The sequence below is a fragment of the Temnothorax curvispinosus genome, unplaced genomic scaffold (assembly GCF_003070985.1).
Source record: "Temnothorax curvispinosus isolate PA1 unplaced genomic scaffold, ASM307098v1 QBEX01001170.1, whole genome shotgun sequence".
NCBI lineage: Eukaryota > Metazoa > Arthropoda > Insecta > Hymenoptera > Formicidae > Temnothorax > Temnothorax curvispinosus.
The window spans coordinates 96,870-113,968 of record NW_020210950.1 but is presented as its reverse complement, the minus strand read 5'-3'; the positions used below and the strand labels follow the sequence as shown (position 1 = coordinate 113,968).

Genomic DNA, 17,099 nt, shown 5'->3' with positions numbered 1-17,099 from the left:
AATATAATTCGTAGCATGTAGTCCATGATATAGTGAACGTCTTGTATCTAAAGACAAAACCTAAAAATATTTTTTGAAAAGAATTTCCTCTTTTTTTTTATAACACTGATTCTTTCTACGACACAAAACGAATATTGATTGCAAAAATACCAATTTTAATTACGTTTGCAACAAAGGTAAAGATAACGATGTAATATAAGGTAAGAGTAAAGATATTTTCGAAGAAACTCTGTCAGAAATTACGTAAGAAATTTTTGTCTAAAGGTTAGAAATTACGTAAGAAATTTTTGTCTAAAGGTTCCTACATGTATTCGCGAATAGATCAAATCCTGCAAGGTGCAAAGGTTTACGCGATTTTACAGCAATTAGTTGTTGCTCGCAATTAATCCGCTAAGAGAGATAGAGAGAGAGAGAGGGAATTAAAAAAAAAAAAAAAATAAAAAAGGTATAGTCAATAAAGATCCACGTCGCTTCCCGAAAGCAGCAAATTGCAGATCACTGATCTTGACTGCCGATCGAAGTCATTAGAACGCTCAGCGCCGAAACATTAATTGGGTTAATCGCGATTGTTCGTTAGCTCGGTCAATCACCTAAGTTCCGCCGGCTGATATTAATTGGGCTAATTACCTATGTGCATCTACCGTGGATTAAGATGGATCATTTCACGAGCTTTCCTCATAGGTTTAAGGGTGCAGAATAAAAATAAATACACCTATAAACATTAATAAATAATTAGGGATCTTTTAACTTTTTTAAATAAATATTAAATGCTTATGAAAGGATTATATATTTTGAAATTTGAATTATTTGGCGATATACTTTTTTACTTACTTTTTAATAAAAAGTATTTTATAACTTTTTATTAATGAGTACAAGTAGTTGAAATTACAAGAACTCTAGGAATAAGAGGTTCTAAACTATCCGAAAATATCAAGTCTCCGCAAGCGCTTTTAGACGGACTTGGCACGTTCGCGTCTGCAAAACAAAAATCCTATTGAACCACAAAAGTTTCTTGAAAAAGAGGAAAACAGGCTACTCGCGGAACGCGTAGGCCTGCAATATAAATAACGACATGTTTGGCTCCTGCCGAGAATGACGGAATGGAAAAAAGTGGTATAGATAAAAAAAATAAAGAGCACACGCGGAACAAAGTGAGCAAGAGCATGGTGGAAAATGGACCAGAAAAGAATATTGGCACGAGAGTACCATCGGGCTGACTATCAGTCCCACGCGAATCTTCACTTCCGCTCGTTTCCTGCAGCCTCATTTCCCCTGTGTAAATATTCACGTACTGGTTGGTGCATATACGTGCACGTACAGCCGTTTTCTCTTATTTTCTTTCTTTTATTTTCCTAGGAAATGCTCGATTGTGTCAAGAGTATCGATTATTGAATTAAATTAAATCGTCGATCATTATCGATATTTCGTTGATGTTACGATTTAATTTAAATATTATAATTAAATTTAAAATTTAATTTTGTTATCAATTTAATAATTTAATTTATTTTGACTTAATGCCATTATATTATTAGCGTTACTCTGTTAGAAAGCTTTTTCTAGGAACAATTCATTTATTTTATATGCAAAAGAAAGCAATGAATTAAATTTCCAGAAAAGCTTTGGATCGTTAATCAGAAGTTTATCGAAGTACTGGTTTTGTGACCAATGATAAGACGAAATCCGGTCAAACCAACCGGATCGACTGACAATGAATGTTGAATTGAATCATTAATCAAATTTCGATTGGATCAGGTTGTCGAGAACGACACGCGATGGTCTGCAAAGTTGACCGCTGGTATCACACTCCACGAAAACAGAATACGCGGCTACGTGACACAATGTGTGGTTAGCCGCGAAGACCATTGATCCGCTCGATGGAAACAGAGCAAGCTGCTTCCCGCGGATTGTTGAAAGTCCTGCCACGAAAATGTAGGTCGGTGACCTTTCTTCGCTAAAGTCCTTTGCCCTGTTCTTCGCCCCCCGCTGTTCCATTGACTGTGACCGCAACTTGGCAAGCGACCAAAATCGGTTTCTTTTTTTCAACGAAACATTAACAGTCTACGTCTCGTGCGATTATTTTTCTTCTTTTTGGATCGCAAAATCTTTTTTTTAATGAAAATTATCCTTGCGTTGTTTCGATAATTGCGTTTGTTCGCCGGGAACGGATCGGCGAGTGACGCATTGAATGAATTTGCGGTATATCGTCCTGCGGTTTAGGTGGTCATTGAAAACTGTCGTTTTATTTCGAGATAATGCATAGTAATTTAATGTACGTATAGCGCTGCTTTCGCTAACTGCCTGGTTATCCGGTAGCTGTTTTGTACAAATTTCCATCAATGCGCAGCTGTCCCTGTTGCCGCCGGTGGCAGAGCCAATACATGGACGCAACGTTATTTCTGTTCCGGGGATATAATGTTAACTGTTGTAATTTCTTCGTAATCGGATATAATGAATATAAAATAAAATGTCGATTTATCTCTCGATGTATCAGTATTTATAGTACTCAGTATTCAGTAGAACAAATATTCAGTAGAAGAATACAACTTCGATTACAATACGTAACGACTTACGTAATTGTATATAATTATGTAGATATATAATTATGTATATCTTGTTGCAATCAAGTTTTATTATATATAATTACGTTTTTAAAGCGCGATAATATATTTTTTTTACATCAGTTGATTTATCTTATTTTTTATACACATATTTTATTTAAGTAACGAATTTATTTATAATTGTACGAGGTGCGGCGTTGCAGTATCTAGGAAAGAGTAATATCATGAAAAGTTGAATCTCATTAGAGTTCCTTCACCTTTTTTTCTATTATATTTTTCTATCGCTGTAAACGAGATACTTTCTCTTCAAAATATTTGAATTATCCTGCATGTGTAAATCGATATGTTGAAGCCGCATAAATAGAAATTTAATGAATGCTCGACTCTCGCAAATATTTATAAATAGAAGAGACAGAAATGTTTTATATTATGTCAATAAACAATATTTGTATCAATATAGATTGAATTACGATTCTCGGCGGAGAATCGCAGCAATAATGACGCAAAAAATTAATTCTAATAATCTCATGAATAATGTAAAGTGGCAAATTAATGGCTAATCTCATTAGAAGACATTACATAAGTTTTTATCTCGTTTCACTTGTAAAAGAGCATAATCTTGTTTGATCTAGTACTTGCTCGTAAGAAACTACAGACGTAGTTAAAGACGAGAGAGAAAAGTAATCTGTGTTGATGTGTATAAGCGGATAAAAGTGCGGTGATTCATTATGCCTATGTTAAAGCAAATTCTTGATTTTCGCGGCCGGTCGAGCGACTTGTGCAATGAGAGAACATCAAGGAAATATTCCGACAGCGAATAGAAAGACGATCCTTTCACGCGGTTCGTTGAATTTTAAAGCACCGGCAAGAGTAGCGAATGGGGAAACTTGAGGAAAACTCAGGGAGATCGTTGGCGACAGGTAATTGCATTGCAAAATTGCGCGCGAAGGCTCTTCGCTCGACTTGCGGCTCTTGCCCGAATCAGAATCCCCATTATTGCCTGCCTGTTCGTTTTCGGCTCAAGCACAAACTATTCTTATATACAAGAACGAAAGAATATTCTTCTCTTTCTCGTGTCACGCGAGGAATAGCCTCCTCTGCGCAAATTAAGCGAGGGTTTAGGTGAACGAAACGAATATGGTTGAACGGCAGACACGCATAAAGCCTTTCTTTGATTAATACTGCGTGACTGTGTTATAATCAGAATGGAATGATGGATACTCACGAAATAAAAAGAAAGAACTATGGACATTTTTGATTTGTTACGAGTAACATACATTATAGTTTTCGTCTCATTCTTCTTATAATACATCTGTAGATACAGAGTAATAATTGAGACGTTTATCGAAACTAAATAACTGTTACCTTATAATGAATGGACAGAATAAAATTACACTATTTTGCAGAAGAAATCTGTTTTTTTTTAGCCCGAGGTGTAAGAGAAATATACATTTATGAACTTGTAAAAATATACATCATAAAAAAGCCGAAAATTTAATTAACTGCATAGTGATATGTATGTTTGGAAGGCTTTGGCATGGAATTTCCATGAAAAGAATTTACTTGAAATTTTTTGGAAGCATACAGTTAGAACTACTTTGATATTAAAAAGCGTATATTTAATAGTTTTTAAAAGCGATTTGATTATTGAAATTTAGATTCAAATTAGAAATATTTTAGAAATTTTAATTCAAAAACATATAAGATCCGCAATCAATCAGCCGAATTATTGATCCTTTACAATATTTAGTTTTATAAGTTTGTACAGTATATTCTTTTACATTGTAGGTTAATTAAAAAATAACGAGTTTCTTCTATAGTATAATTAATATATATATTTTATTTTATCGATTCATTATGTATACACAAAATGTAATAATTATTAATTTCAACAACTTCTTGATTATCATTCTGCACATAGAAAGTGTGGAAAAACTGTGAATTTAATTTTTATAAGAATCCTCGCGTTCCAATTATAATTCCAATATACCAAATACCGTATCAAACTCGATAATAAACTATCGAACAATATTGCATTATCGGAGGCAGGTGCCAGAACATAGCCGTTGAGTTAGGTGACTGTGACGTTGAAAATGACTGCGTTTGCCACAAAATATGAATACCCGACTGGCGGAAGGCGGGGATAATTGTCTCGGGGTTTACTTGCAGACAGGTCTAATGTGATTGGTAGTTCCGGAGCGGACGTCGGAGGTTTCTCGGAGGACAATCGAGTTTGTGCTCGGCTGGCAATTACACTCTCCGCTCGTTACGCGGTTTGACAAACTTTCTCGCGGCGGCGAAAGACGCGCTCAGTCCCGCGCGCCCGATCGAGGGCCGAGGCCATTTTCGTTGAGTTGAAAGTTGCAGTAATTGCGGGGCAAAGTAGGTTTCGCTGCTCGGCTCTCTCGCTGCCGCGTGCCAGAACCGAACAATAACAAATATTAAACAGCGGCGGCGCGTTTCCACTCAGCCGTTTGCCTTTAACTCCTCTGACAATACAGCCTCGAAGCGTGAGAGAAAATTAGAACACTAAATTAATCCATTAATTTGTAATACGCATCGCTCAATTCTGAATTTATGCATATCGTTGATATAATAGAGAAAGAACCGTAATTTAGTTTTTTTTATACGTAATTGATTACTACATAATGCGAATATTATACTGGGTGCTTCCGAAGAAGCGCTCGGGGTTAGATTTTGATATAGCATATGTTACGTGCACTATACCAAAACCTAACCCCGAGTACCTCTTCGGAAGCACCCACTATTTACTGCTGACCATAAATTTAGTTACTTTATTGGAGTTTATCAAGTTCTCAGCCGCATAGATTGTCACGTTTAACTCCACGATAAAAATGACGCTCTTACGCGATAGTCTCTTTTATTACGGGTACTAAACTGTAACGACCCTTGCAAAATAAAAGAATGAACAGTCGTAAAGGAAGCGCCACGTACGTACGGATAAGAGGCAGCACTTTCGGGTAGGATTATCGTTATATCTAAATCTAAATTAAGTAGAACTGAGTACCCTCCAGAAATATTTCCGCCTGTTTTCGAGTAAATCGCGCAGTCTGCCTAGAATTTTATGTATGTATGTACACTTGGCAAGGTTTGTTTAAACAACTGACTGCCATGACTGCGTTTGTTTTACTTCACTCGGTTTCATTCTTTTTGAACAGTTATTTTTTCTTTACATTCTGTTGCACACCAGGCGTAATTTCTACGTAAAAGAACGTAATTCATACGCAATTCCGCCGATAACGATGTGTCCGAAAAGCGACGTACACGCAAATAAAACTCAGGCGTTTCGAGGCAAGCGAAACCCGTGTGCGCGTAACCCATTTATCTCACACCCTAATTTAATTGGTGCATTACGGAACATTATGCGTATACAATGTTTGCCTATGATGCGGCGGTTACAGTCATTGGTTTATGCACCTCTTGCAGCTCTAATGATATTTTACGATAATGAATTTAAAATGCTAGTCGAGCATATCGGCATATATGGAGAATACGCTTACGTTCTTTGATCAAATATTACAGGAGAACCTGTTAATAACATATCAGCAAAAGTAAGAATTCGTATATATATAATGAACATTTTATTTATACTATGTCAGCTTACTTGTTTTTCTCCACGAACTTATATTTCAAGTGTCCACGTTCTTTTTCACGTTTTCTAATTGTCTATTTTTCGTATTTACTAAGATATCTGTTATATCGTATTCTTTTTTTAATGCTCCAACACTCATATAAATACGTTCTCTGTGTAATTCAACGCGAAATTTCGTCTTTTTTATCGCAGAGTTGTTTTTAGATTAATTAGTCACATAATACGTTGGTTTTGTTTTTTTCTGTGGTATAAATACAAAGTGTCATTGGTCTGTGCGAGATAAGATAGTGTTGAATTTACGGCCTCAGATCATAGCTCCATTGCGCTTTTAATGTTGTCGCTGGTGACCGTCCAAGTGAAATATCGTCTTGTAAAATATGAATCTGGCTTGGTTCCATCGCCGACGCTTTACCGTACCCTATGTCCGGAGATAAAAAATAATTACAAAGTTTCTATCATCTAAAAAAAAAAGACAATGTTGTTTACACTTCGGCAAAATGACGCATACTGAAAACTAAAGCCTAAAGCCACATGATGGTAGCTTTGACATGAAGGCAACAATGTGGTCCGATGCGATATAGTACTAACGCCATCTCTTGAAAATCCTTTAAAATTAATGCACACTTCCAATATTTGACAAGATTGCGCGAATTATGCGCGTTGCCGCTTAATTATGCGCGAGTTTTGTCGATGAGATATTAATTTGCGAACAGCTTGCAAGAACCATTTTTCACATTATGCATGCTATACCTATGATATATTGCATATAAGAACGCGGAATGTGAGAGAGATTTTTCTTAGAAGTACTTTCGGTATCTCTTTCAAGAATTCGCATTTAAAATTTCATTTGTTTTTGTGTATAAGCGCCGATGATTCAACGTATCGTGTCGCGTATTTAGAAACAGCACGTAATTGATAATGTGAAGATTAAATGCATTTCTTATTTTATACTTTTCTTTTCCTTGTGGATTTAAACACTAATATTCCGCCAAGTGATAATTTGCAGTAAATAGTTATGTCACCGGCAAAAACACATCTTTAGCATTAATTGTAATTTTATTTACAAAAAAGATTATGTCTACGACACGTCTATAATTTTATCAATCTATTACTCATTATTATAGATATGTTAATTGCTATAGTTATATCTATTATATTACAAATTAATTAAATTACAAATAGGCATGATCTCTACACGCCGCGGAAAAAATGATGTTGTATCAACAGCATCAGTGTTATTGAGATAAAATTTATTGATACAACATCAATATTAATGTACAAAAAACATCAGATAATTGTTTTCATAATTTAAATATTTGGTCCAATAATATCCAATTGAATTAACTACACAACATATGCTTGTGGCAGCCCGTGATGTCGACGTTTAATTGAAGCCACTTTATTTTTTTTCCGTGTATCACTATCTTTATATTACGTGATCAATTAATTATATAATTCTAATTCAGATGCGTATAAGAAATAAACTGAGAAATTAAATTATTCTTATAGTTTAATACACGTGCAAAAATAATATACAATGAGTAAAAGTGATTAAATATCTTTATATATTCGTCAGATGCTCTTCATCAATTCATATAGCTGGTTTTTACTTTGTGTTTAAATAATTTAGCTTTGCTCAGACGAAGTATATTGCATTATGATTGCAATTTAGATCATTATTTGTCACATCAGCATTACTAGGCATCAACGTCGACGCACCATGAAACTTCTTATTTATAAGTGCAAAAATGCAACTAGTTTTCTAGAGATCGATCAGTAGGAGAATTCGATAAATGTATTCGAGCCGACTCAACTTTTCCGTTCAGTTTTTGTGTCCATTTCTTCTTGAATCTGCTGCAACGACTTGCCCTTAGTCTCAGGCATGCAAAAATAAGCGTACGGTACGGCGGTTATTAGTATCAAAGCGTACCCATAGAACAAGTATTTTTCCGTGAGCAAATTGTTTAAAATCTGATATGTTGACGTGGAGATGAAAGAGGATATCGCACCGACGATGCTGGCGAAACAGCTGGCTACGCATTTAACATGCGGCGGAAAGATCTCACCTAATACCGTGTTGGGTATCGAGATGATGCCGATGTATAGGGATATCTGGAAGAGCAACACCGAGAAAATCGGTAGAGGTTGAAGTTTGGCGGGGTCGTAGCCTGCGTCGAGAAGCTGATATTGTGTACTCAGGCACATTAGCGAGATTGAGACGGCCAAGCTGGAGAATATCATCAGAATTCGCCTGCCGAACTTATCGATCAGGAACATAGAGAGCGTAGCTCCGACGATTCCTGTAGCCGTGACGATAATTACGATCACCGACGGCTCGATGACGGTCACTTTGGCGTTTCGCAGGATGATCTCCATGTAAAACAATACGTTGTTTAGGCCGCACATTTGAAGATATATGAAGAGCAGGGACACGAGTATTTGCGCTTTCCATATATATGGAATTTTGTATTCCTTTATAACGTCCACGAAGGGTAGACTTTTGTTCTTTTCGAGAAAGAGCGTCAGCGCTTGCAGCTCCGCTTCCACATCGCAATCACGGTGATACCAGAGTATCGAGGCTCGCGCTTTAGCCTCGTTTTTTACTTTGACGAAATGATGCGGCGATTCCGGCAACCAAATGAAGATGATTATCAGTACGAAGCAGAGCGCGAAGCATATGGCAGCGCTTGTCGCCATCTTTAAATACGCGCCCATTATGCTCATCATTAGGTTGCCTATTGATAATCCGCTTACAGCTGCAAAGAAAGAGTTAATTCTTGTTATTATTTATATATAATTTTATATAAAATTATATTACACTTATATATTATCGTTATTATTATGTTTATCGCGATTGTTATATACGCGCTTTAACTTTTTACAATTTTTTGCTTTTTCTTTCTATTATAGTTTATCTTATCAGTTTCACAAATCAGAAAACATTATTATATAGGTGCAAATTAAAATTTGCATCTCTACTATATATAAAGACGAAAAATTTACATAACATTATATTATGGTTAGTCACTATGTGTGTGTTTAATAAAAAAAAATTGTTGGAAATACTAATTTTATTTTCGAATATAATTTTGTTGATTGTGCAGATTATTTTACTGTAACAGGAAAATATATTTACTAGAAATATTTTGCTATTTTGCTTTGGCAATAAATGAAATTTTTAGCATTTATATTATGAATTTTACACGATACATTTACTCGGTAAAATTTTTCAATAATACAAATTTTGCTACAATATTAAGTATAATAGTGAAGTTTGATCGTTTTCATATCGAGTATACGATATCGCGGTGATGACAGTTTTGCCGCGATAACAAAATCTCTTTTTTTTATATATACATATATGTAGTTATTCCACATTATCATGAAGGCTATCTACTATCTTAATATCTGCTATCAACTTGGATTGGAAATTTTGGATGGAATATTTTGTATAATAATGTAATCATTTGAAAATTAAGTGAATGGAATCATTGACCGGTTATCAGTTCAAAATAATTCGATATCAAGCACTCTTCATATTTTTAGAATTGTACTCTGTATTTATCCGTAAAAATTTATGCACGCACACACACACACACGCACACGAAACACGAGTACTGAACTACTGAAGCGCGTACCTAAGACGACCAGAGCTCCGCGAATGGCAGGGTCCGCGATCTCGCCTAGATAAAGCGAGAAGCAGCTGTACATTTTTCCCATACTGATGCCAGCTAGTAACCTGGCTGCGTACAGGTATTCCACTCGATTGGCTAGAAATATAAGGAGCCAGCAGAGAGTTATTGGCAAACTCGTCACAAAGATCGTTGTTTTAGTGCCGAGATAGTTGACAGCAACAGAACCAGAAATGGCGCCAATTAGCCTGCCTAGGTTCAATAGAGAAACTACCCAGGAAGCCTCGTCCATTGTTATGGGTATGTGAGATTCGGGTGAGGTTAGATATGCGACGTATGGTGAACTCCAAACCGATATCAGGCCCATTTGTAGCTGCAGAAGATTGACTGAAAATAGGAAAATTATTAGCCGTTGTTTAAAATTACTTTAATTTTAATGGATTACTATTTTCTTTACATATATGAATTCAAGTAGATATTTCTTTAACTATAACTATGAATATATTTTAAAAACTATATAAAATATTTTGATTAATATATTTAATTAATATATTTTATTGACATAGATATAATATTATTATTAATATATTAATATAAGAGACGCATACCTCCGATACCAGCGATCCATTGACACCATTGTATTTTCTTAATTTTCTTTTTTTCTGTCATATCCATCGTGACCTTCCTGTAGACTGCTTACGACTGTGAGATTGCTGATTGTGAGTCTTCTTGGGATATACTATGCTCTACTGAATCGTAAAAGCCATTTCATCCACGTCATTGAGATAAATAATGTAAACATTTTTTAATAAGCTATTAAGGTGTAATCTCCAGAAGAACTAGTGATTTCTTATCATTCATCATTCAAGTTATCTTAGTTTTACTTAAATTTGTAATATGATTATTAGAATAATAATATAATTAATAAATTATATTATTGTTTTATTAATATATACAACAGTAATGCATTTCTAATCAGATTAAGCGGATATTAAATTTTTATTCATTCCTGCATAAGTTTTAATCATTATTACATAACAATTATTTTTTTGTTAACTTTTAAAATTTAGCTTACATTACTTTTTTGTAGTTGTTTTCGTTTTTTTTTAGCTTGTTACGTGTACATTTACATATATATCGTATATATTTACATATATTTACATATCTCCATTACTCTAGATAAGAGAGATGCAATGCACAATAGCGGAATATTTCTATGTGAGAAAGAATATACATATTGTGTTATCAAATCAATTAGTACCAATGTCGTTAAAATCACTCACACAATTATTAAATCGTAATACTTATTAAATCGTCGAAGTGCACGATTTCCGCAGTGACAATAATTAATAGAAATTTGACATTGAACTACGCAAGATATTATATTTTCATTAATGTTTGCGCAAGTTGTTAAATAGAAGTAACATTTCAAACTTTTTTTTTAATATTATATTAATTATATTATATTGATATAAAAGTACACCCGCGCGTAAATGATCTTATTATTATACAAAATATTAAACAAATGACTTTAGTTGCATATCCTAAAGATTAATTAATGTTTAAAAATATCCTAACACAAGAGTACCAAAATTGCAATAGTTTCAGTATTATGAGTTTTCAAAGTTAAATATTGACACAGTCGGGTATTTACGTATTCAGAACCAGTTATGCGATATTTAGACGTAGTAGTCACTTTATTAATGTTTACAATGCGGCTAATCATTTTTCAATTGGCTATATTTTTAGTTTTTTTTTGTTTAAATTATATTAATAAATGAAAACATATATTATTATAAATTAAAATATAATTTAAACTTTTATATATATATATATATATATATATATAATCTTTATCGATATTCATCTCGAGAGAGTTTAAGAAGGTTTATTACAACTTTGAAATCTGATTTTATTTACAATTAGAAATATATGATTGTAAACAGGAAAATGTATGTAAAAGAATATCCGTATATGAAAAGGAATAATCTCACGTATCTATATTATTGTGCCAGTAAAGTCAATCATTTTACATGAGTTTTTAAATAATTACAACATTTTAAATTTTTGAATTTTTATGAAGCTACTTTATTAAACATATTGCTTGTCAATGATGTTATTAAAAAATGTTAAATTATTTTAATTGTATATTCTGATATTTAATTAGAATCGAATATCCTAATACGAAAATAATTTCACTTTAGCTTCTGTATTACGAACGATTAAAGTAGTCATTAGCTCATTAGCGAATAAAATTCACGTATTCAGGTTCATAATTTTGTATGTACCAGGCGTACACATTGGCAGCAATCATTCTATTCATCTTTAGAATTCAACTGATATTGATCTGTGTTACGCAACTGATTTCATTTTTAGCTTACTACATACAGATACTATATGTAAACTGTAGCAATTTTTATAAATTAATACGAAATTTAAATTTTCAATTTGTATGTACCTTGATATATATCAAGTCAGATTTCAGAGTCTTAAATTTTTTATGAACAATATAATATCAAGTTCAATATATAATATCAAGAATTTTTTATTGTAAGATATCTTGCGTATGCTGTAAATAGAGACGTACAACTGCGAAATATTTGTGCAAGAAAATATGAATAAAAACGCTGCATATCATATGGTTGTCAAAATATGCTATTAAGTTATAGCCACATAGACAACGATGCTTAGTAGATATTATACTTTTATTGATTTTTGCATACGTTTTTAGATAGCACATATTATTAATTATTCTTTTTTTTAATAAATTTTGCGACTCAGCTTGATTTTCTTCTTAATGTCCCGGTTTATTTTTTATGCGTAGATATTATGTAAGCTTGTAATTTATAAAAATAGTATTATAAATTAAAATAAAATTATAAATTATTTGTACTTATTTTGATTATGTTTATAAAAAGTTTAAATTTCTTTATTGAAATGTGATATTTAACCTGCAGGTATCATTCAGACAAGATATGTGAAATGCGACACAGCAAAATACTTTCAAGAAGAAAATAAACAAAATGATGCATATCGTATCGTCAAATTAATTAGTATTACATTTTTTTCTAACAAATATAATTACTCGCACAGTTATCAATCTTTAGCTTTTATCGATCTTTTATCAATGTTAGGTATTATCGAACCTTCAGTAGTTATCAAACACGATTACCACAATGCAGCCATTTAGAAGAGAGTAAAGTATGGTATTCAGAGACAGAGTTAAACATTACGGAAAATAATTAACAATAAAATTTTATTCTACTTTACGTACCGTTTGAATAATATAAAACAATTTGATAAAAATCTTTGTTATTCTATTTGCACACATTTTTAAAGAAAATATGTAATGTTGAAATTATTAAATTTTGGCCTTTTTTTGCGACGCAAAACGAGGAAAAGCATGTATTTTGATTAGTAATTGTGTAAGTAATTTTATTTGTTACAGAGAGTTTGGTCCCTGTATCTTTTTGAACAATAAAGAAAAAATTTCTCGTCTTCGTTTGTCCGGTTGCATGATATAAATAGCTGTTATCGCACTAATCAAATATTATGATAGTTTGACAAGTTTAACGAGTAAATAACTGTTTGAGAAATTTCATTTATTAATGATAACTCTATTGAATGCTTTGACGATATCGATATAATTTCTTTTTTTTTTTGCATAGATCTTTTGCTATTGCTCATTCCATTTTTTTTTTCTAAAATTTTATATGCATAAAGAAGAATTGGATTTCAAAGTCTTAAACTTTTTATAAAAAATGAAGAAATATATGTATATACGCCAGGTAGCAGAATGACGTCTAAAGACGCCTTATTGACGTTATTGGCGTATTATTGACGTTTAAAGACGTCATTAAGACATTATTAATGCGTCATTTGACATTATTAATGCATTATTTACTCTGCTACTTGATGAGCGAGTACAAATTGAAAATTAAAATCTCGTTTTAATTTATAATTATTTATAAATTACATAATTTTTGTTTACCATAAGCTAAAAAACGAAATTAGCTAAGTTAATTAATGAAAATTAATAACAGATGGATACTTAATATGCGTATGTATACTTAATGAAAGGATACGATTGTGTCTCGCATCAGATGCAACTACGAGGCGGAATGTATCTTATATACGACCCGTTTAATAAAATATTTTAAATTGGACTAAAAAGCGCGAACAAATACAAATGAATGAATTTACTTTAATTAATACGGATAGTGTTGTGAGTATAAACGAGAAATAAATATCGATGAATATGTTTCATTTTTTGTCGGTTTTATAAAAAAAATAATTCATTCTTGACCGTTTATTTTCCCTAGAACTTTTTAGACCCATCTTGGGAACATTGGATCTCGATCTATGCGTAGACAGATCGAGTTTCTAGAAACTATATAAGTTTACACATGTAATTCTACGCAACACAAATTTTAATTGCTTATAAATCTTATAATTCTGAAATCTGAATTATTGCGATTACGATACTTTTATATTAAGATCTTCGACTTAAATTTTAACTTCCAGACTATGTGCTATTAAAATAATTTATTTAAATATCTTTTTATTATACGAATTTATTCGAAAATACTTTTTTATATTAATTTTGACAAAATAGAGAATTTTTGTTTAGTTTTTTCTATCGCACACTTGAATGGATTTATAATATTTTGAAAATTATAATATTTATTTTTAAAATATTAAGTAATTTCCTATTTATCCTCTATTTATTATAATTAATTCTATATATAAATACATACTTTCGAAATATTTTGTTATATGTAATTTTATTGCATTTATTTTATTTATTCGATTTTTTTTTATTTATGTTGTATTCCTTCCTGACATTTTTGCAATATGGTATCAGTTTTCTTGTATTTACTTAAAAAAGTTTTAATAAAATAATTTTTCTTAAATTTAAGATAACGCATTAAATGTTTTTTTTTAAGTTTGTTCCGTAATTTGTGTTAAAATATATATTAAATCAAAACTTTTTACAATTATAAATGAGATATTAATTAACGATCATTTTTATTTAACATTTAAGTAGAAGAAAAAAGTTAAAAGAATGCTTATAATTTAACGATTAAAATACAAATGTATCTATTATTAAGTAGCTTTTATTATTTTAGTACATTTATGTGCTTTATATTAGTACGTGTTCTATCCGTAGTCAAGCAAACGCGTTAACATATTGAAGTTTTAACCTTTCACTCCAATGAATGGAGACCTATTTAGAGAGCTCTATCTATTAGAAAAATGAATAACGTAAAATTTTTAGAAACTATTTTGCATGTATACATTGCATTCTAATATTAACAGTAATTTTAATACGAAATTATATGATATTGGAATGCTATATTATAAACTAAGACATTTATAATAAGAAAAAGGATGTTTCGTAATGAAAGTAAATGCTGTTAAGTAATTAATACGACGAGAAAGAGATTGCTATTAGTTTATTAATATTACTAAAATTGAACTTACGGATATGTTAAGGATAACACAAACTCGACGTAAAAAGGAACAGTCGATGCCAAGCACGTAAGACGTCGTAAGACAAATTGAGTAACGCAATATGCGTTTAACTTACAGTTCTTGCACACGCGTCAGAATGAATGTGACAACGCGACTCGCGTGATAAAAAGTAATGCGGTAGCCAATCAGTCCCCCACGTTTTTAAAATAATAGATAGGTAATATTTGAGAGACAATTGGCTACCGTGTCGTCTCTTATCGCGAAGATCTTAATTCCTCGATATAACCATTTTATAAGCTATGGAAATATAACTTAAAGAAAAAAAGGAAATTTGATATACCGTGAATAATTCTATTGGGAACCAATAAAAAACAAAATAATTAGAAATAATAAATTAAGTATAAATTAAGTAAGAACCAAAAATATTATAAATAATAAGAGAAAGAGTTATTGATTTCCGATATTGATTCTTGATTGACAGATTATCTAAACTTAAATAGTAATTGACAAAATTACATTGGATTGGACAAAAGTTCTTTCCACTTTTTTTCAATAGATGGCATATGGAACAAACTTTTCGGAAATAAACTTTTTTCTTGGTGTTTCTCTTTTCTTTAAAAACACTGGAAATATCCATAATATATATTTATGGTATATACACTTATGTGTATTAATGAAATATATATTTATATATATTATTTTATTTATTATTATTTTATTTATAAATATATATTTAACGTGCAAATTTTATACATTAAATTGACTGAGAATTTGTATGACATACGATTATTCAACACGAAATTATTGAAATATTAGTGCATTATTTAAAATACATTGAACAAGACCCGTCACTGTAATCGAGAGAAACACTGGAATCTTCGTGTTTCCTCACATTACATGAATTACTTAAATAATGATAGGTATACCTACTGTTTTTAGATGGGAAAAAAAACGTTCGCTCTTATGAGACAGGATTAGTCATAGCTCGCTGAATAATAAAGTTGATATAGTCGGATGAAACTTTGAATATCTATTTTGTGAAGCAATTGTACAAATAAAAAGATTGTATCCATCTTTTAGTGTCATTGCGTCATATGTAATAATGCGGCGATTGTGATCGCCAATTGACTTCCGCGATGTTCAACTGACTTCGTGACCAATACTGCTGACAATAAACGATACCAATATCAGTATTGGTCACGAAGTCAGTTGGACATCGCTTTATACTTGACGCAACTGACCGATGAAAATCCGCCGTTCACGAGAATTCGCGTAACATACGAAAAAGGATCACTACAATATTTTGTTGTACATCACAGCAAATCAATGCGAATTCAGTCTATTTATAAGTTCCGTCAGTTTGTACAAAATATATATAAGATACGTGAGAATATAATCAATCTTGTATTGAAATGTAAACTTGTATTAGATTAAATTTCATGAATTAACTAACCTGTTACAGTTGCGAACCACTGCGGCTATAGTCGAGGTAGATCTTTAAATATTTTTGCCATTTTTAACTCACCATATGTTACACACACATATGTATCTGATACAACTAGAAATATAAGAAACATAGTTATCGCGTTGTTCTATGTGTTTGCAACTAGTTTCATTCTTAGGTTGATATTCCGTTTGTCAAATGGTAGATTTTTCGAACCTTCTAATTGGTTATCGGCGGAAGAAGGTTATCGAGAGTCCAGAAATTCTCTATCTAACAGCATGTCAGTATATTCGATAGACGTGTCACACAAAAATATTAGACATATATAATTGTGTGTAATATACGCGAATTTAAGAAATCACCAGGGACACGCAACA

At 31.8% G+C, this 17,099-nt stretch overlaps 2 protein-coding genes across 5 annotated transcripts in view; one reads left to right on the top strand and one right to left on the bottom strand.

Annotated features, from left to right (window-relative positions):
• Positions 1–17,099, top strand: part of LOC112460530 — a 130,294-nt gene that overhangs the window by 33,902 nt on the left and 79,293 nt on the right. The window lies entirely within an intron of this gene.
• Positions 6,301–15,413, bottom strand: LOC112460497 (facilitated trehalose transporter Tret1-like). Of its 2 annotated transcripts, none has more exons than XM_025025205.1 (4): positions 15,288–15,413; positions 10,412–10,552; positions 9,810–10,190; positions 6,301–8,927 (listed from the first exon to the last, which is right to left on the bottom strand). In XM_025025205.1, exons 2-4 carry the CDS (start codon positions 10,476–10,478, stop codon positions 7,981–7,983), a joined length of 1,395 nt encoding a protein of 464 aa, XP_024880973.1. In that variant the 5' UTR covers positions 10,479–10,552; positions 15,288–15,413; the 3' UTR covers positions 6,301–7,980. The 2 variants fall into 2 exon arrangements, with proteins under 2 accessions (XP_024880973.1, XP_024880975.1); XM_025025207.1 differs by having other exon boundaries at positions 10,412–10,549.